At 42.0% G+C, this 21,993-nt stretch overlaps 1 protein-coding gene across 6 annotated transcripts; it reads right to left on the reverse strand.

Moving 5' to 3' along the window:
* Positions 1-1,068: 1,068 nt before the first annotated feature.
* On the reverse strand, positions 1,069-21,677 carry LOC148387797 (guanine nucleotide-binding protein G(I)/G(S)/G(O) subunit gamma-12-like). 6 transcript variants are annotated; one of them, XR_015862479.1, is made up of 4 exons: positions 21,401-21,677; positions 21,205-21,322; positions 2,914-3,021; positions 1,069-2,793 (listed from the first exon to the last, which is right to left on the reverse strand). XR_015862479.1 is itself a non-coding variant. In XM_088395708.1 (4 exons), exons 3-4 carry the CDS (start codon positions 3,004-3,006, stop codon positions 2,668-2,670), a joined length of 219 nt encoding a protein of 72 aa, XP_088251834.1. In that variant the 5' UTR covers positions 3,007-3,021; positions 21,205-21,303; positions 21,392-21,639; the 3' UTR covers positions 1,069-2,667. The 6 variants fall into 6 exon arrangements, 5 of the variants coding, with proteins under 5 accessions (XP_088251834.1, XP_088251833.1, XP_088251837.1 ...); XM_088395708.1 differs by having other exon boundaries at positions 21,205-21,303; positions 21,392-21,639; XM_088395707.1 differs by having other exon boundaries at positions 21,205-21,303; positions 21,401-21,638.
* Positions 21,678-21,993: the final 316 nt, after the last annotated feature.

Genomic DNA, 21,993 nt, shown 5'->3' on the forward strand with positions numbered 1-21,993 from the left:
AACATCTTTCATAGTGAGTTTAATCTACCCCACATTGCAATGCCAAACCTAATCAACACAATTGAAACTGGAAGGCAAATTCCATTTTAGGGTGGATTTCTCGTCCGTTGCATCTCCAATCCTTACATGGATTGTGAAAAGTGATTAAATCGTCAGTCATGGAAGTCATCATTACATATCATTAGCAAGACTATTTAGCATCGCTGTACGAGGAAGCTCAGGGTGGAAAATACCAACATTGCGATGATGATATGATTACCTGCGATTGGCTGGTGACCAGTTCAGGGTGTACCCCATTTACCGCCCAAAGACTGTTTAACATGACTGATAACTTTAATTTTGGTTGAACCAGGCTGAAGCTGCTTTTGTATCTTTCCATAAGTGGCTGAGACCACCAGTGGATGACAGGAAGCAAGGTGCCACTGCAGTTCACTCAGAACTCAGTTCACTCGCCATCCCCCCCCCCCCCCCCCCCATCCCCCCACCCCCCTCATCAGCACATTCCTACACAGTGACAGTGTAACTGCCATGCTGGATTCTCACAGTGGCACATTATTGCGTATGCATGCTCTGCATGTTGCAGGTCTGCAGGGCATTCGGCGGACACTTTAGGATTAGGAACGCTTGCACGGTCAGAATGTAACTCAATACAAGAAAATCAGGTCCGGACAGCAACAAAGTCAGAAACACCCAAGAGCCCACCAACAGAGAATGAAAACAAAGCAGCCCTTTTCCCAAAATAGTAACACGACTCTCCAAAAGCTAAAAGCAGGTTCCCTCCATTTAAATGTCTGCAGTGTGGTTTTTAACAGCCTTGGTGAGGGAGGCCCAAGGTTTTTCCAGCCTTTGGTCAGGTACAGTTTTATATACAGTACATAGACACACTTGCGAAAAAATTGCAAAATTGGGCTTTTTGTGTGTTTTCTAACAAGGATCAAAGGAAAATTACAGGTGAAAAATGCTTCACATTAAAATTAGGGCCAAAAATGTTTGACCTTTGACCTTTTTTTTTTCCATCACATAAAGTTGAAATTTGAACAGGGGTGTGTAGACTTTTTCAAACACCAATTCTCTTGACACAACACATCTTTATTGAGATATTGGAACGCTTCACTTCGTCCATCTTCATACAAAGGCCACTATATTAATAATAAAGACGTTCCTCAAAAGGCAGATTTTGACAGTTGTACAGTAAAGTTGCTTAATGGACAGAAAAGGTGACATGGCAGTGGCAAGCTAAACATTTCTTAAGAGGTTTATGGGAAAAGAATTAACTGTTACAGCCACAAAAAAAAAACAAAAAAAACAGTTACATAACAACAACTGTGAACAAGAGAAGCACCAGGCAAGTGCAACAGGATATTTGCACCACGCGCAGAAACAAAGATGGCACGGTACGGTTAGAGTATTATCAAAAATGACTTTCATCCTACAGGTACACAGTTTTCCCAGTAAGTGTTCTTCAGAATACAAGGCAAGCGTAAGTAAGGCTAGAAATTCATTCCATCTTTTTTACGTCAATGGACCCCCAGAATTTGGATTGATGTGCATGTTTCTACCATTAGAACAGGTCAGCAGACTTTTTTTTCATTTTTGGCACCCTAACACTGGGCTATCAAAATCTATGATTTGGAGAGTTTGTGCTTAAGGGTCATTTGTAGATTACTAAGTCTAAAAAAAAAAAAAAAAAAAAAAAGTAAGAATGTGTATGAAAAACATGTAAAATATCTTATTTTAGTAATACATTTTGAAATCTCAGGGGCGGCCATTTTGACACTTGCTGGCGACTAAGAATGACATCGGTTGTGACCTGGCAACTGTGATGTCATTTTCAGTCGACACGAGTGGCAAAATGGCCGCCCCCTAAAATGGATAAAAACAGGTCAATTGTGCCTGTTTAATTTATATTCCAACCAAATATTAATCAAAACAAGGTGTTTCTACTAGTTGGGCAAAGAAAATTTGGGGCTTGACATACTCTTTAATTATAACTAATTAAATATGACAGTGGTGCCATGAGATTTGAGTTCAATTTGTTCCACCCTTGTTTTTTTTCTCTACAAGTATTTTTTTTTAATTAGCAATATTAACTGCTTAAAAAAAAAAAGAAATAACTTTTGCTCTCCACATAACCCACAAGCACAAGCACAAAACAAGACGAATGTATTGTCCTTCTCTGTTCTTGTATGATGATGCAAGTTCTGCTTTTCCACTTAACTTCAATGTGGATTGTCACGGACGCCACAATAACAAGCTCAACTGAATAACCCTGAATCTTTAGCCATTCGAACTGGACATTGAAAGTTACGGGTCAAAATTGCGAAAGGACAAAAAAGGGCTGCATGAACCTGCAGAGAGATGATAACAGTCGCTTCCCATTAGGAGACATCACTAAGCTGAGGACCACCAGCAGGGTGCCTGTTAGGTCATGCAGCCAAAGGCTTGCTCGGGATTATAGTAGCAGACTGAAGAGCGGGTGGCATGGCGATTAAAGACTTGAGTGTCGGGGGGAAAAAAACAAAACAAAAACATGGTTGCGCCGGTAATTTGTTAACACAAAAAAGACGAGCCCGTGGTAATAATACGATCACGATCCACCCCTCACTCCTCCCGACAGCAACATTAATAAGCCAAAAATGACTCCCCTAAAGGCAGAGTGGTATCCCCCTACAATATAGTGCAAGGTTTTTTGTCCTTAAAGGGATTGTCTGAGGCGGGGATGCCCATGAGGAGAGGATCGGTTTTGGAGTGATCATTGCAGTAAGACATAAGGTCGGCGCAGGCCTTCGATACCTGCGGGCATAGAAGGAAGCAAATTCAAACACAACTCAACTAACGATCATCATTCTTTTCATAAATCGATCAATCACTTTTCTCTCACCCCGAAAGTTTTTAAAGAAGATGATAATGTACCTTTATCCTCTCCAGGTTAGCCTCTATCCTCAGCTGCTGTACAGTCCGCCTGGCATGGGCGATGTTATTAGAACTATGAGCCTTGGAAGACATCTTGGCCTATGAACACTGGAAGAGACAAAAGCAGGGACACACTTTTAATGTGTACAATAGATAACGTGAAAGTAAATGCTTCCACTTTTTTTTTTTTTTTTGCTTCAACATAAACGTGACGCTAATAAAATATATTTTATAGCATGACACATCAAACTGCACGGCTGTGCTGGCCCACGTTACTCTAATCACGTGTGCGTAACATTGATCTAATTTGCCACACAACTTAAATACTCACAAAAACTCTTTATGCTTTCTAACGGAATAAACTGAATGAATGACCAGACGATTAAAAAACAATATCCAGCAATGTTGTTGCATACAGCAGCTGAAGGCTGTAAATCACCAAAGTGACTGTGGAAAGAAACAACATTCGGGTTAATGAACGTCATTTATCCTTACACACTTCCTCTTGCTTCATTGTTCCCAGAAGTGACATTGCTTATCTGGCACGGCGCCACATTAACTCACAGCCAACTTCATTATGGACACATGCACTAAAATGACATCGGAATTGTAATAATCATAATAATAATAATGATAATTTGGTCATTTATGGCAGGCCTTGTGCATGTTCATGTTCACTATGCCCAACTGACACGATGACTGAAAATGAGCAGGGATTTCTTTTTTGACTCCACTCAGAAACCAAACCGAAAGCGAGGTCAAGATTCCGGCACTGTAACAAGCAACTGAATGCTGCAGCAGGTTGAGCGGGATTTTGCTTCCTGTGACTCTTCGTGTAAATCATTTACAGACATGATGGGAACAAGCCCCAACATGTCCGACACGACATGTGAGAGCCGCGTGTGCTCCAGTTGAGCCGTTCCTGCCTCCACCGCAAGCTGATTTCCACTAACTGCAATAAATGATACGCATGACTTCCTTTCTGCAAGATATTTGTTCTTCTTGAGACACATTCCGCTTACAGCCACAACATTCTTAACGGGCAACAGGAAACTTCTGAAGACAAGACATTCACCGCTTTACTGGAATTTGCCTGAACATAGAGCACAAGTACAAATATTGTCTGATAAGGTGAACTAGAGGAAATTGGTTAATTGCAGCCATTTGGCAATTAGACTCAAATGCAGAAAAAAAATCAAACTTTGGATTATTTTATCTGTACTGCAGGATGGGATCCTGCCACATCAAATTATGACGTCGATGTTTCTGTTTGGCCAAAAACAAGAGTGAGGTGAAAATAAAAGTACAAAACAGGAGAGGAAAAAAAATCTCTATTTGCTGACTTGGAAGCACCAGAGTAAACGCCTTTTATTTGTAGACATTAGGTTGTCTGCAATAACAAGCGTGAGACATGGATGGGTCGACTCAAAGTGCACATAGCAAAGGAATCAGTCATTACTGGGAGCTTAGTCACGAAGGCGAGGCGGTGAAGGTGAAGAGGGCACCAAAATCCTTTCATCCAAACAGGATGAGTGAAGCAGGAAGTCTTGTCGTGCAAGTTTATTAAGAAAAACTCAGAGTCTGGTTTTTGTGCAAAGTTAGCCGTTTTCAATCAGTCTGAATGCAAAAGAAAGTGTGCTGAGTGGGTCATTTACTGCTCTCCATTAAGGTGACAATGAAATGATATGAGGAAAGAGGCTGCAAACAAATATGAGGAGAGAAAAAAAAATGTCTCTGGTGAGTCGTTCCTCATCATACGTCGCTTTCCCGGCAAACAGTCAATTCATTCCGCCCAAAATGCTTGCTTAGTAAAGAAAAGGGAAACTGTATTCTTAATCACACTGCTGACTGGGAGGACTGAGGAATGGAGAAACTGAGTCCTTTGTGTGAAACGGCCTTGGGAAAGATGCGGGGAAACAATGGGATCGCGAGAGGCCACTTTTAGAAAAACTGGAAAACTGTACTGTAACTTGAGAACAAATAGAAACAAGTAGTCATTTTCTCCTCGTTGGCGCTTAAAGTGCGGGAAGACTTCAGCGTCACCAGGCAACCATTTAGCTGGCATGTCAACTCAGTCAAAGTGCGGTCCCTGTGATGTGATGCCAGCAGCGACTTGAGCCACTGGTCCAGTTTCAAACTGCAATTGGAAACTATCATGTTTGATGCAACGTAAAATAAAAAATTAACACTGAGAATCAGAAATAGACCACCTCTTGTAACATGCACATGCGCACTTGCACACACGCAAGACATCCTGGACCACCAGAGCAGTGCTGCCACACTGCAGTGTTGTACCTTACACACACACAAACACACACACACTCTACACACATGCGTTTCATTAAGTCTGCGTTCAAAGATCCAAGAACAGAGAAGCCTTATGACTCAGTAGCGTTAAGAGCAACACTCCAAAGAAAACTCTTAAATTTTGCTGCTGACGAATACAAACAGCGACCGCTAAAGTGGAAAAGAAAATGCAGCCTAGTCTAGTGTACACTCTGTGTGGTCCCGCAGGGTACTTTCAAGGATTTACAAAATTAGGAAGCTGCAGATAGAGTCCTGGAGGAAAAAGTGCAAAGAACATATGTCAGAAAAGTTCCAGGATTGTCGTCCCAAAACACAAGTTGCGAACCAACTCCAAACTGAAAGTTCTTTTTACTGTGCCAGACATCAATCAAGTTAGGTGAGAGCTGCAGCAGGACAGCTAATATTGCTTCACCATAGCAACGCACCTTCTCACAATGCCCTGAGCAATTCCTGGCCAAGAAGCACTGTGACGTTGTAGCAACCACTGGTCTTGAGTTATTAATGATTGTGAATGACTGCGGCGCACCACCTTCTGTCTCACAGAAATTACGCGACGTCAAACAATTTTTCGAAATGACAAAGCCGCAATCACGTCTGTTGTCTACACACCCCGGCAATGGAGATGATTGCTTAGGTGTTCTGTATTAATTAGGGTCCACCCATTGTACTGCTCCGCCCGACTGTATTAAGTAGTCATCCTTTCATTATGTGTTTATTTAGCTGTTTGTTAACCGCTGAAATTGGACTGACAAGCGTGACTCTCTCTCCAGGTCTGGGGAAAAACAGAACCTGTTCCTCACCCCCCATTTACACTTAATGACAGTCCTCTGCACATCTGACAGCAGTTAGCATGCGTGTCAATTGAAGCAGCAGGCAGTCAATTAAGTGCACTGTAATTCAGGCTTTACAAGACAGTTACAGCTCTTGTCCCCAAACTCTTTTTATTGCGAGCACGTCAAAGCGTGTGCTAAATGTTTCTTAGAACTACAAAATGTCTGATGTCTTCATGGAGAAGATATGTGTCATCAAGACACGAGTCTGCGTATGACTATCTGGGCCGTGTCCTTGGCCACATGCAAGGGCATGACAGCGCCCTAATTGCAGCACCCATTTTTTTTTGTCCACATCAATCAAGTGAACATGATGCATAATAAAGGCCAAAATGGAGTCTGGACTGACGTCTGCTATTCCGAACAAAGGAGAGTTCAAAGGCCTAGATTCAAGCCACAAAATAGTTGACGAGTTGCCGCACACACACACACACACACACACCCACACACACGTCCTCCTTCTCATGTGCACCCCTCCCATTCCGAACTGCGCAAGCAGGAGTTTCCCAGTCCGAGGGCCGAGCTAACACTAGCCTTCTCATGCTCCCTGTCGCCAGTCAGCACTTTTCCAGCTGAGTGAGAAACCGTCGCCAGTTACACCTTCCTCATGACCCCTCACTTCACATCAAGCCCCCACCGTTGTATAAACAGCAACTTGTTCTTACTTGGGTCGCCTGTTTATAAAACGTAGTAATACTCAGTCATCAGTCCTGTTGTTTACGAGCCAGAGGGGTTGCTGCGAGAGGGGTAAAGCAGGGACTCAATTGTGTGGCCAAGCACTCGCTCACGCTGTGAGAACCACCGGTGACATCATTACTTTCCCACCGACAAAAAAAAGAAAAGAAAGCAGTTTCTGTTTGTGGCTGCTTTTCCTGACATTAAACGTGCAATTGTCTTGACCCGAGACTGGCACTGACTAGACGTCTTCATAGCTACTCCATAATTTTGTGACATTGGTTAAGGACTTTGACTTTTATATATATATATATTTTCTTGCAACAAATTAAATGCACATTTTCAGTATCCATTCTTGCGCTGATAAATCAATTGATGAGCGCCTGGAAGTCAGGGTGCTGATCGTCAGCCAGTCTGCATACTGTTGAGCAGTTTGTGTATGAATAATAATAAAAAATATTACATTTTAATGTTGCTATTATTTGTCCAATAAAGTGACCAAGTAGCTTGTTTAAAAAAAAAAAAAAAAAATTAAAAAAAATGTAAAAAAATAGGAAAATGTACGTGCATGAAGGAATGTTATAATATTTCCGGTGGAAAAACACACTTTGGAAACTAAACAAATGCTGACCGGGGACAGCTTAGGTTGAACCTCAGAGGTTCCACTGTACAAGCAAAGTTTTATCAGCCGCACACAAAGTGAGAGGTCAGCTGAAGGAAGCCGAAAAATAGCTGGTGACGCGCCGCTGGGTGCGAGGACTCTGATGAGAGCCAGAGCCGCAGCACCACCCCGCAAGAGCAGGTATGTTTGCAAAGATAAGTGGAGCCGACACAACCACACCCACCCACCCACACTGCACATTTACAACAAAAGGAAATTCTGGGAAAGCGGTGTTCTCTTCTGCAAGAATGTCACTGAGTGATCAACTGAGAGGTCCTCATTCTTCCTTAGAAAGACCATTTCTTCGAAAAGGCCGGCCGGGTGTGCAAAGGTTAATGGTTAAACATGCGGCAGTGCAAGAAAACACAATGTTGTTATTCCTGCATTGCTGTGAAAAATTTCAGTCTTGTGCAGTTTGCTTATGGCTCCAAAGGAAAAAGTGCAGTTGAATGTGACAGTCATGTGCAAACTGTCTAGACAGAAGACTAGTCGAGACTCATTTCCAAACTTGAGATTCATGCGCAATTTCTTGTGGCTCACTCCGACTGTACCGTGACTGCAGTCCAGTACATTAATCCCCGGCCGGCTACTTGTGGGGAGGGCTTCAAGACCTTTATTGCCACTCCCGGTTGAACTTTATTGTCAAACTAAATATTTAAACAAAGTCATTCAAGTCATTCAAGTCAAGTTGCATAAAAGGCTTTTTTTTGGGTATTTTTGTTTAATAAAATCCTTATTGCTGGGATTAAGATGCAAAATTACCAAATTGATTTGCAAATTTGATCCTCCAAAAAAAAAAAAACTTGTACAGTGAAGCCAGTTTATCACATGGGGACATGTTCCAGACCCACCCGCATTAGGTAAAAATCCACGATACTCTCCTGACCTTCCACTGACAACCCTGGCTAAAATTAGCCACCCACTTCTATCAAATGCATCACTCTGGACATCCTTGATGCAAAAACTCAAAAAGTTAAAAAAAAAAAAAAAATTTAAATCAAGAATAATTTTGCAGCTCCCAAAAACAAAGCGTTGTGTCAACTTAGATAAAGTAAGCACATTAGTCAGATAGCTAACCAAGAGAGCTAATCAGTGTCCTCAAACATGCTGATGTTTGGAACAAGACTGACTGAACATGCGGTGGAACAAGCCTGACAAGGAGCAGCATGGGTGTCAGGGACTGCCTGACATCATGACAGATAAGTGCGATAAACCGGGGGCACGGGAAACTTCCTGGCTTGCGAAGGGTGAACGGGGACCGCAATTCGCATATGGTCAAATGTGGACATGTTACAATGACAGTCCAGTCACTACAATACACAAAGTAATCATGCAAACCCGTAATGGCTACATTTTGCACAGATCACATTTGCTGAGAAATGCATGTTTGTCAGGCCATTTCTATAAAAAGATGTTTTTTTTCATGCAATTTGTTTGATTGTTTGGTTTGAACTTCAAGGGCAGCACAGTCATGCATACTGGCCCCACCTACAGGACAGTGGTGGAACAGTATTGTCCTGCACAACAATTACACAAGTTAAACAGACAAAATTACTTGGCCTTGGTGGAGCTCTGCTCACTAGCTATGCACAACAGTTATTCTTATTTAGTTTTATGTTATAGTGCAAAAAAAAAAATAAAAAAATCTGAGGATCAAAATACAGCTCCTGAAATGCTGAGTGGGACATTACAAGCTGGCAATGCTGTTTGGCTATTGTTGAATTTGCAAATGATCAATTGTGAAAGTGGGAATGTGGTAGAGGAGAGTGAAGCCAAAATGGATGCATGCAACACATGCAGCAGCTGCGTAGATAGGATTTGGACTTTTTAGAAGTATATGGACCTATTCTCATTTTTTTGTGCTCTTTAAATAATGCCTTAAAATGATACAAGATAGAGCAAAAGCCCTGACTAATAGGCAAGTAGTAGTTGTCATGTAAGGAGGAGCTAAGTTTAGCCTGGGTTGTTGCACTTTGCATGTGCATGTTCTGCTGAGAGGCTATTTTACGTATTTATTTACTTATTTATTTATTTATTTATTGAACGAGTTTGAAATGCTTTTCACGTGTTTGGGGAACACAGTGTGTGGTACAGTAATGGTAAGCAGTTTGCAGGGGATAGCGGTTGGGATCGTTTTTTTTTTTTCCCCCCCTCCCTGCATTCCTTGCACGGGAGGGGCCCCAATGTAGTCAGCCATGTCTTTGTTGATGCTCAGTAAGTATGTAGGCCCCTCTTTTTATGCACAGGATGCCAGGCGTCTGCCACGGGCGGCAGGCTCAATGATATCATTAGCACTTGGCTATTTTCGGTGCAGGCGCTCACACGTCGTCTATGTTGTTTCTGGCTACCAAGCAGGCGCTTTCAGCCTAAAACGTTAGCAACTTAGTCGCCCGTGCGGGTGCCAGCTGGGTATCATCCAAATGATCAAGGTCCCGTCCGTCCCTGCAGTTTCCACTGAGGTGCCTAAGAGCCTCTGGTTCCCCAGTAATAGGCCATTATCAAGCCTAGAGCAGCCCAAAACAAACACAGGCATGCGGCAGATAATGCCGCTCGGACGTCACTGCAGACGCACGGTGACATGCAGAAGACAAAAGGCAACAAAGGCGGAGAAGGTGCCGGAAAGAATTCTCTGCAGAAAACAAACACGGAATAGGTCAGCTCTGTCACGGTACATCATAATTTATGATTTGTTTTGATAGTATACAGTCAAGTTCAAATTTCAAGTGGCACACCTTTAGTGCACCATGTTTTGCTGCAACCTGAGAGAAGAGTGAAAAAAACGATAGAAATGCTTTCTGGGTCTGGATCCCAGCGATAAACGGGGCTTCACCGTTGCATTGTCTAAAAAATGAGCGGCCTTTGCTGCAAAGGACTGAATGAGGAGAGAGGTGCAGTAAAAGGGCTGCGACTCGGGATAGATAAGAGTTCATGTCAATGTGTGCACGCGTGTGCGTAGTAGATGTGCAAGTTGCGCAGCTGCGTGGATGTTGCATTTGGGCCCGAGCCAAGAATCGGCGGCCGGCAACAGGAGCGCCATAAAACCTAAAGCTATTGTGTCCCCAATGCCCGCACTCCCCCTTGCCTCTGAAAGCTACTATTCATGACAAGGACAGAGGGACACTACACAATGGATCTCAATTCTGCCCTGCCTATGCGGAACAATAAACAAACGAATTCAGTCTTTCCAGTCTCCGCCCACCCGGACGATCGCACGTACGTAACAAACGCTCGGTGCCAGCCAAGGTGGAGCAGACGAGGGCAAAGGTTGACCGTGTTGCTGGTAGGCCATCAAACTGTCTCGGCTCCCGGCTGGATATGAGGCGGGGAAGGTGAAACAACAACGGCACGCACGGATGGAAGAATTGATAACAGCTTTAGACGTCACACACCTCATTAGAGAACGACGTAAGGGTTATAAAAGACGGCCTGCGTTTCGAGATTTGAAATTGCATCTTGGTGAAAAAATGGCTAAATGGAATGCAAAACTTGCTAAGTTGAGGGTTTTTCTTTTTTGGCATCTCATCTTCTAATTGGCCAATTTACACAAGACTTACACAGTGCTTTGTGCAAATAATTGTCCGGCCAAACAGGCAACACAATCTGTGCCGATTTGCAATTAGAATTCCAAATTGCATAATTGGTTGGCCCATTTCGAAGTGTACAGTTAATTAGCTAGCGATGTCTACAACCACCTAAAAATGCATCTTGCAAAAAATTGTCATTGCTTTATGAGGGTGATATTATCTATCAACTGTAAGCGTGGTCTCGGTGCTTGGTATCAGTATTTCTGATTAGACTCAACAATCGAACACTCGGTCCGAAAAAAAAAAAAAGATTTTGCAAAACATCGAAACATCCCTAGTTTTACGTTTTGTATTGTTGGTGTCGTAACAAGACTATTTATTTATGTACTATTTGAGTTGTTATATTTAACTTATATCTCAAGTTGCACAGGACATTGATTAGTGGTCTGCCTCATTAAACGGCAGGACATTTAAAAAAGTGCTCAGCCTGTCAATGAGAAATTTATTTGCCTACAAAGTGCCAGCCTTTGCCCTTGCAGATCAGAGTTCACCGGGTCGCCGGGGTCACCAAGAGTCAGTGTGGATTTCCTTTTCGGAGCACTTTCTAATATTTGCGCACTTAGATAGAGGGGCGCGAAAAGAAGGTGACAAACGTAAAGGGATCACATTGCAGATGACATCACATACTTGAAACCTTAAACTCATTAAGCTACTTTTCAAAGTCATAAACCATGTCCAAGACAGAGTGGACCCATCTTGGACAATAGTGCACACTTTCAGTGTGTTGGGTGACTTTCAAAGCACAGTCTGTCTTGCTTTACAAGCACTTCTCACTCACAATGCTGGAGAGTACGCACACTAAAAAAACACTTTGCCCCCCCACAAAAAAAAAATAACCAGAACTATCACTGAGTTTTATCTCAGTGCAGTTAAGTCGAAATTATCGTGAGGAAGGAAGGAACATTTCGGAAGCTGTACAAGAATGACATGCACATGCTTTGAAGACAGTACGCCGCGCGTGACCACTGCCTACCTATCTCACAAGATATCTTGATACATGCATACCGGTGGAGTCAAACAGACAAGGACACAGTCCACATATCTAACACTGATTCATACCATCTGGATGCGTCTTTCCCTCACACTCAAGTTTTAAGATCCAGGTAATAGATGTTTTGATGTTGGCAATTCAAGAGCAATGTAAATTCGCAGTCAAAATGAAGGCCAAACTAAGGCAAAACTAATGAGATGGCAAATCTCAGTCACAAATTAAAGTGATCATTTATTGTAGATATGAAATGCAATAGGTGTTCTTATTCATGTTTCATTTGTGGAATATGAATTAGACAGGCCAAATCCACCTGGTTTTATCCATCTGGCCATTTTGGTACTTGTTGTCGACTGAAAATGCCATAACAATTGCCAGGTCTCAAGTCACAACCGATCACAGCTCACCAGTTTTCTCAAGCGGAGTCGACAGCAAGTGGCTAAACGGGGGAATTTTACTGCTCAACTCAAATTTCACAAATACAAGATGAATCAGAATGCAGTGTTCAGACTCGTGGGAGCACAAACAACATATTATTGTAAATCATTTTTTGGGGGGTTGACTTCCTCTTTAAAAAAAAAAGGCTTATAAATTAACTGAGTTTGAAAAAAGCCATGCACTTGAAGTGAAGACTCTCCGTAAATGCTACCCAGGCTAAACCTGGACATCCAAACACCTTGAGCATGCAATTTCAGATGTAGCCCTTTCTTAATACAATTATCACTTTCCTAATAGTCAGAGTTGAGTGCAGTCATCTGCAATCTAGAGCATTTGAGGTAGGGCACAAAAACACAAAAAGGCTCCAGAGAAATAAAAAAGCATGAATTTGACAATTGAGAAGCATGAATGGGCGGGGCTTCACCGCAATGCCCTTTAAAGTCATTATTCGGAAAAGAAGGAGGATGAATTTCAGGAACAGGCTGATTCATAAGTGTTGAATGATCCACAAACTTGTGACATACTAAATTGATCGGAATGTGGTTCGAGGAAATGTGAGGCTCACGTAACGCGAGTCAACCTTTTTCCTCATTTCACAGCGACATCAATAGAGAGCGGGGGCAGACCAAACAAAAAAAATCCTATCAATCGGGAGCGGTTGCATTAATGGCCTCGCCTCCCTCCTCATTTAACACTTTCAAAGACATGCCGGGCGCAGGAAAGACCATCTGTGGGTCACGCTGAGGCCACTTCCTGTGCAGGCAACCCCTTCATGCCTTGGAAAAGTTACATCGTCGCCTCCTCCCTTCACTTCCTCTCTCCTCGTGCACTCACCACTTCTCATAAACGGGTCAGCGACGTACCGCCGGGGGTCAGTAGGTCCACTTGCGGCACTCATGCATACGCCGTTTATTTTTATGCTAGTGCACTACATAATACACATTGCGCACGCGTTATCATTGCGGCACATGCCGTCGTCAAAAGCGCTCATGTCATGCGATGCGGCAACCACGATAAGGACGTCACCTTACATGAGATCCTTAAAGTTGCATACACGATTCCTATTTACAATAGCGGCTTCACGACTGAAGGTCACGTTACAAAGTATAAGCTATCTGTGTGACTGTGTACACAAAGAAATATGTTTCTTTGCATCTAGCCAGCTAGAAAACTGTGTCGCAAAGCCAACAGCTGATTGCCCTTTTGCAGAAAAAAAAACGTGCACAATCAGATTAGTGTGAGACCCAAAGAGAGGGAACTTTTTTTCTTCAAGTTCAAGAGGTAACCTACACAAGGAAGCCACTGTAGTAGAAACTTTTCTGTGTTTAACATATAGCAAGGACCTTGTTCCACAGCGCCCCACGCAAGAATAAATGACTTAAATAAATGCAAATGGAACGAGGATGTTTTAAAAAGAGACACCTGATTGCCAGGACACAAGAAAACAAGCTGCGACTGTGCACGGCTTGGACACCTGCTCAGACAAAGACGTAGTGTGGCACGGGAGGGGGGGCTCACAGATGCATCATCAGACACTTGTACCCAGCATCTACTACAGGTGCCCTTTAGGGTCAATACAGGGCTGCAGTCTAAATGCATGTCTGGGACCCAAACTTACTTCCCCATAGACTCATAAAAGTTCCAAACAAAATGTGCAATCCATCAAAATGACAATGTCCCCTTTCGGGCATACACTGAAGGAACTGCTGCGTGTAAGCAGGATTTTGTGAAAGTCACATCCTATTGTTTTCTCTTTTTTTCCCAACCTGTCTGACAGGAAACTGGGTTACATTAGCCGGACTTTCCACGTTGGGCAGGATATGACCAAATTTGGGCAAGTGCTGTAGAGTGTGTGTGTGTGTATGTTCGGCTAATCAGAGTTAACAACATATTGTAAAGTTCCAAGAGGTGCGTCTTCCTGTGAGTGGGAGTGATTCAAACGTGCCCATCATCTGTAAAGAATGAGTGCTGTTACATATTTAAGCACTAGGCTGGAATGTGTATGAACCAGGAAGTCAATATAGGGCAAGGGTGGTGGTGGCGGGGTTCTTGCAAGTTGCATTTCTTCTAACATGTGACAGGGATTTGTAGTGGGCTGGCGTTAGGTACCTTAATATGCCAAGAGCCCCAACTTCAGTTTTCCCAAGTTATGAGGCATTGCTTGATCATTTTTTGGCTTTGAATTGACTTATTATCTTGCAGCAATCAACATGCTGGCTTCACCTTGTATTCTTGGCACTATACTGCATCAATCCAATAAATAATCCAGACAAGAAAAGGATAATGCATACACAATCAAAGCCGCCGAGCAGGCTGAATAACTGTAAAGTGACTCATGTATCAGGTGCCCAACATCGCGTATGCAAGAAAGTCCTGTTTTTTCCTCTCCCACACTTGCTGTAGACAATTGAATAAAAGTATAATGAGCACTCAGGGTAGAAACTTACAATAAGGTGGGCCCACCTGGCGATGCCAAAGACAGATGGTGTAATTGTGAGTGTCTGAGAAAGGAGACAGACAGTTGGTGGATTTGGAACGTTGATGATTCGGGAGGAAAAAAATTAACAAAGAGCACCACCATGTGCCGAGAAGAGGTAACTGCAGATAAAGCCTTGCCCACAAACTTATAAGTGGTGAGAGCTCCCTTTTGTGGCTGTGGAAGGTCATAGCATGCAATTAGCATAATAAGGAATAAAAGGCAGTACAGTACTGGAAATATGTAAAAATGTTTGGAACACTTTGCAAACAATTTGAAGGGTTGAAAATAATATTGAGTAAAATATTTTACAAGAACAGTTAGCAATAAACTTAAAAATGCAATCATGCAGTAGAAACAGAAAACATAATATCTCATTTTCGTTTGATGGTGTGCAGTAACGTTTTCTGATATAAAATATTTGCCATGGCTTGATAAATCTTAGGAGACACTGAGCTTGTTAATGTCATCTAGAGTCTCCTTGATGGAAAACAGTCATGTGATTAGCGGATAGGAGGGGCTGCACAAGGCCGCCTGACCATGACAACAAGGCCACAAATAGATCTTCGGTTGTCACTACTGTAGTGTTACCATAAATGACCATCCATCCATCCATCCATCCATCCATCCATCCATCCATCCATCCATCCATCCATCCATCCATCCATCCATCCATCCATCCATCCATCCATCCACACCGCTTGTCCTCATTAGTGTCACAATTGAGCTATCTCAGCTGACTTTGGCCACGAGGTGACTTCTCTTGACTAGTTGTCACCCAATCACAAAGCACATAAAGACAAACAACCATTCACATCTACGACCAATTTGCCTTTAATGAACTTACTAACATGCACGTTTTTGGAATGTGGAAGAAAGACGGAGTACCCATGCAAACTTCACATAGGAAAACCAGAGTCTGGATTAAAATCCCAAACATCAGAATTGTGATGAAGCCAGGCTAACCACTAGGCCACGCATCCTTCCGCTATAAATAACCTTTAAACTGTTTTGCTGTCTTCTATCTAAATCATTTAGCCATTAGTGTCCTATCTTTCCGGAAAACCACATGCATGCGCACGCATGGGTACACACAGATAGACTGCACCATGTTTGATTGTTGGCATCAATCAATTTAAAAAATGAATGGAATCTTTCATACACATAAATATAGAAAGAAAAATGTTTAGCTAACAGTTTGAAAGTAGATATGAAAAACAAATTCAAATTCAGGGGGAGTTTTTGTTTTCAAACCACCACGCCCAAGGAACAACAACCAATCAGGATCCGAACACAACGAGAAGTCAATCAATGGCCGTGCAATTAGGTTGTTTGCGGTACAAGTGCTATCTTAGAATTGCTAGTGCTGCTATTTTTATATTTTGAAACTGTACAGTGTTCTTAGTTCATTACAATTCTGCTTGGTCCCCAAGGAGAAGTGTCCCATGACCGCTCTATGTGTATATTATCCATCATCAACAAAAGTAGCGCAAATTTGACAATATGGACTTTTCATGTTGGAAGACAAAGTAAGATATTGTGCAAATCCAACTTGGGAACAGCGGCCACATCATGAGACAACACCACAAACCTATTTAAGCACCAGAGGCAAAAAGAACATCAGTAAAGTTGAACGAATATTGCAATACTAAGCACTGGGTGTGCAGTAAATAAGGTTCCAGTGATTATAAAATATAAGCAGGTTTATAAAAAAAAAAAAATCAAGCAATTAAAGGATTTTATCACTTAAATGTTACCAGTTGTTATTTACATTTACGTAAAAGTCAACTACTGTGCACTTTGTCAGCTCAGGGTTGATGGGAGCATTTATCTGTGGCTCAACATGGACATGACCTAGTTTGATACTAATAAACAATGCAAAACACCTTCTGAAGGGTGAACAAAAATCAATCTTGCAAATAGGTGGATCGTTAATATAACAATACCCTCCAGCAGACTAATACTAACGATTACTGACGTTTACTGAGCAGTTGTGACCGTCTGTCGCCTCCACGTAGGTACTGTATTTTTGTATAACTGCACTATACTGCCCCCTTGTGGCCAAGACATGCACATTAGCGGGAGCAGCACAACCATTGTATGTTTTTACTAAAAGTACAATATTGTAGTGTTAATTTTTGTTTTAAAAAAAGTGTCATTTGGCCTTGGTGCACAAAGTTTACCCACACCAAGTTTAAAACGAACCGTCATGCTTCTCAGCCACAAAGATGCAATGCATCATTTATTGATTGATATTGCGAATATACCATCAGATCACCGTTTCGTTCTCGGTGGATGAGAGGCTCTCCGACTCGTACTGTAATTAGGAATAACAGTCAAAAGAGAACGCGACTATGGTTTTGTTCTTTCTTTTCTTACCCATTTGAGAGGGTTGCTATGGCAACACTTCCTGACTGGCTTGCTGACTATAAATCTGAGGTTGATGTCAACCTGATTAGGGAGCGGGTGTGACAAATACGTGACTTCCTGTGCAAAAGTTTCCTCAACAATCATTCAGTGCAGTTTATACTTCAAACATAAATATCAGATATGAGCCGCATGACATGATTATTATTTGGTTTCGCTTGTCGTTCTCGAGTGACAATGTCAGTGAGTTGGCCTATTCTGGGCAAATTACGACTTCCAGTAAAGCTTGGTATTCCACGAACGCATGTGTTCCGTTGCCAAACCAACAGTAGGGTGTGACTGTATCACCAGTCACCACCACCACTCCTCTGAGTACATGTGCTCCTAGCTAGGGAGGAATTCAAGCAAAAGCCAACCACTGGAGGCAAAAGCTTGTGACTAGCTACACAATCGACATTCTGAGGAGCAAAATAGCACTCACTTGGAATAGGTCAAGAGTATTCAGAGGCCATGTTCAAAACACTCCACGTTCATCAATGACTATCACAAATTAATATAAATATGAAATAGATATTAGATTGACTTTGTCTAAGGCTACCAAAGAAAACAACCCAGAAATCACAGCAGGTACTGTTGATATAACAAGTCTACACACCCTTGTTCAATGCCGGGCTTTGTGATATAAAATGACCAAGATAAATTATTTCAAAACTTTTTCTTACCATGCACGTGAACACCAGCGGGTTAGGAAAAAAAAAAATAACCAGAATGAAAGTGAAACAACTGCACAAATGTGCCAAGCTTCATCACTGATAATGTGGCAAAAGGTACATGCCCAAATGAAATCCTATAGATCAGTCCTATGTATTTGTTTTAATTCTTAAATAATTTCTTATTTCAAACATGCAATACAAAATAATGAATGAAAAATTTTATAGTAAAATATCCCATATCGAAATAATGTGTGTTTCCAGTTTGAAAACAAGAAGGAAGAAATTCAACTCATTTACAGTGAATCCCACCCTTTTATCATCATAACGTGAAGTTACACTTTGCAACATCTGGGATTTACCAGAAAATGGATTTCTGACTTCCAGTCAAAACGGCAAAAACCACAGCTAGCAAAATAACAGTAAACGCTACAGTCATATAGTCACTCACTAACCGCAATATTAGATATTGACAACCAAGAAGTCACTTTGCACTCACTAAATCGGCATTATGGAATGGTGCACGTTCCACTATAGTTGGGATCCCAACTCCGAGCGTTGCTCTTTTAGGCCTGACTGTAAGAGGCTCGCAGATAGAGCTGCCAATCGAGTCAGGCAGCATTCTGTGTGAGAGTAGGTGCAATGCACCCTACTTCCAGAAGAGCCTGTAAAGCATTGGTTACGGCCGCATGTGCCACTTCCCACGTGATCCCAAACAGTTTAGCCATTGTTCGGCGAGCTAAACTCAAATGGAGACAAAAGGACCGAAAACAAATTGATGCCTTTTTCAAAAAAGCTGGACAGGGAATTTCCCATCATTAAGGAAGACTCTCATGCCATCCAAGTGTAGATTTTTAATTTCTCGCAGATTGTTTTTTTTTTTTCCTACGATCAAATTTCTAGCGGTTCAACGGCTAGCAAAATATTAGACTGCGCTAGACTTGTGCTCGGAACGAAAATAGGACCCTCTGTCTTACTAATCAATTGACATGCATCCCACGTTAGCGAAAACGCTGTCAGCCAGAAGCGAGCCAATTCAAATGCAAGCCATCCCACCAAAGCATACAAGAGAGCTAATGAGGGCGGAAACTGGTCCTTCAAGGTCAAAGGCCACGCTTTTACCGGGAGCGACAAAATGTTGCTGTTCAAAACAAGCGGACGAAAATAACAAACTCATGAATGTTGACTTTTTTTTTTTGGTGAGTGAATAAAGACAAGCGTTTGTTCGAATGGCGTCACACCAGGCGGCCTCATGACCAGAACCTGATAGCATCAAACAAGAGGGCTGTTCATTATGGCTTTTTACAGTATGCAGGCACTGGACAAAACATTCGCAAGAACACATTTGAAGACTTAGTTAGAAACTACTGGAAGGGCAGCAGTAGCATAAACAAGAGGTAGTGAAGCTATCAACCTCAACTCAAGTAAAAGCAGAGAATACATGGCTGCTTGTATAGTTGGATTTTCTGTTTATGTTTTAAAGTAGTACCTATTTGACAGTTTGTAACTACGCTAACTAACTTCCTGTCAATGGAGTTTCACATTTTTTATTGCATGTTAGCATTAGGCTTTTTGGTTAGAATAAATAATATGGTTTAGTTGGACATTTTGTTGCTTAAATGTTTACAGTGCCGGTACAGTGAAAATAAAAGTCTTCTAAATCTGACACCAAAGAGTGTTACCAATCCTGCCAAATCTGAATGACTCACAAATGACAACGAGGCGCTCTTGGGCGGTTATGTCAGCCGACTACCGAAAAGGAAGGATTATGTTCAAGCATAGATTCAAAACCAGTTCTGTGAATGTTTTTTTTTCTATAACCCTGATTTTCAGCTATGGCAGATCATCTGGATCGTTCATTGTGCAACTAAAAGTGACATTGTGTTCCCGCTGCTACTCTGGCTAGAACCTGCATGTTAACCTCCCTTCACTCTACTCCTTTTCAATCCTTCTTCTTTTCATGCGTATGAGTCATAATACTGTAATTTATAACAACAATGTGTACATGTCAGCATGAAGACCGGAAGTCAGTGTGTGAGTGAGCGAGCGAACTCCTCAACGTCCACTCCACTCCTGATGTTGGCCCTTGTGTGATGTGAGAAAAGGCTTTTGACGGCGGTGAATGGAGTGCTAATGAGTGGGCCTTATCCACTCTCCGGCTGTATTTTGTGCTCATAATATTGTGTTTTCAAACAGGGATCAAGCCAAGGCACACACACACACACACACACACACACACAAAGAGCTGTTGGGCTTTCGGGTGAAACTTCTAGGTGAATCTAAAATGTAGGGTAAATTATATGCACTGTAACTTAATTTGACCTCTTAATTTTTGATGCAGATATCCAACGGGACAAGGAACGGAAACACAGATTCATTTCATTCATAAATGGACCAATACACTTTCTACTGGTTAAATGAGAATTGTTATTTTAGCAGTCCTCTTAATCATGCTTTTCAAATTTCATGGAACGAACCAACATGACACCTAGCATTTGACCAACCATACCTCAAACTCAGAGAGAGGTGGCCACAGAGCTCAGAGTGTCATCAGCAAGTTGCAGAAGAGATACAGAGGTTAAAGTAATAATGCATCATCCTCAAATTTTAACCGAAAGCCCAATATTCATATATTTTTGAGAGTGTATTCCACAGCATACCAGCAACAAAAAAATGTCACAATCGGTTGATCCACAGGTCAATGATGTACACACACATAGAAATGGAGCACACTCACAAGGAGCTGCTGTCGGCCACAACTCCCGCCTTGACGCTCACAAACAGAATACCGACGCCAGCTCCCGTTGCCATTCACTCAGTCAAGCCCCTCAAAGTCACATTTTGGAAAAACAATTGACTTATTTACATTTTCTAAGGTACTTTTTAAAAGTCTACTAAAGTGCTGTTTCGCTGTAGATTAACACAATTATTTTCTGGGGGTCTGAAACAGATAACTGGAAATTCGATTTATCTCAAAGGGAGTTAAAATTGAGCCAAAATGTCACTGAATCAGTAACAGAATACGTGGATTTAATTCCCAGAAGACAGAACCAGGGGGAACCTTGCAAGGAATACAGTTCAATACTCACAAGGCCAAAAACAGTCTATAGCTTCCATCACTCACCTGTTGAATGTGTCAATAAGTCGCATTTGCAAGCTTGGCTTGGCAATTTTAGGTCTACTCTAGTTTAGCATAAAAGGTCAATGAGAGGTTGCCTCAAGCAATTACTGGAAGAAGGTGAAGAATGTTCTTACCTGTCCGAGGTGCTTCGTGCACAAGTCTTTCCGTGTCTGCTTGCACTGGGTCGAGCTGTATCCGTCAACACACGATGGGAGGAGACCTTTCCCTCGGCTCTGTAGCACAATGTCACAACTACTGAAGTGTACACGAGACGTGTTTACAACACACACTAGTGTGCCAGCTGTAAAACATGAAACACACAGTGCCCACTTGAAAGCTGTCGAGTCGCGCCGCTTCCACTTTCTGCTGACGTTTGCGTTCAAATGCAGCAACTTTGGACTTCCCCCCTATTTTTTTTTTTTTTTTTTTTGTAACGCAAGCCTATGCGAGTTCCCGTCTCCGTTCCTTTTCCTCCTCTGACAGGGCGATTCGAAACGACAACACCCGAATTTCAACGGGAGGAGAGAGGCGGTCCAAGTGAGACTCCGGCGGATGTTCGCTAGTAAGTCAGCGGTTGGCGGATGCACTGTTTCCTTATGAAGTTTTCAAAATAAAACATGCGTTAGTTTTGAAGTTTAGGGGACAAAATTGTAAAAAAAACAAAAAACAAAACAAAACAAAAAAAACAGTAACTTTAATCGGATTAACTGTATGGACATAATAACCTGTTAACTTCTCGTTATCATGAAACGTAATCATATACACATTACTTAGTAATGTCAAAAGATTTCCTAGCAATGATTGCTAGGATGATCTGGAGATAAGTGATAATAAAGAGCTTGAAGTACATTCAATAACATGCTCTGATAATCTGGTTCCTGCCTTTCTTATGGGGCCCTCCGTTACTGGACATCCAAGATTTT

The sequence above is a fragment of the Syngnathus floridae genome, chromosome 14 (genome assembly GCF_059516105.1).
Source record: "Syngnathus floridae isolate MCC-2025c chromosome 14, RoL_Sflo_1.0, whole genome shotgun sequence".
NCBI lineage: Eukaryota > Metazoa > Chordata > Actinopteri > Syngnathiformes > Syngnathidae > Syngnathus > Syngnathus floridae.

Bases quoted from the DNA above. Each gene is read 5' to 3' on its own strand.
- LOC148387797 (XM_088395708.1), bottom strand. From the start codon at position 3,006: ATGTCTTCCAAGGCTCATAGTTCTAATAACATCGCCCATGCCAGGCGG. The intron at 2,794-2,913 runs GTACATTATCAT...CTATGCCCGCAG, and splicing joins CTAACCTGGAGAGGATAAAG to GTATCGAAGGCCTGCGCCGA.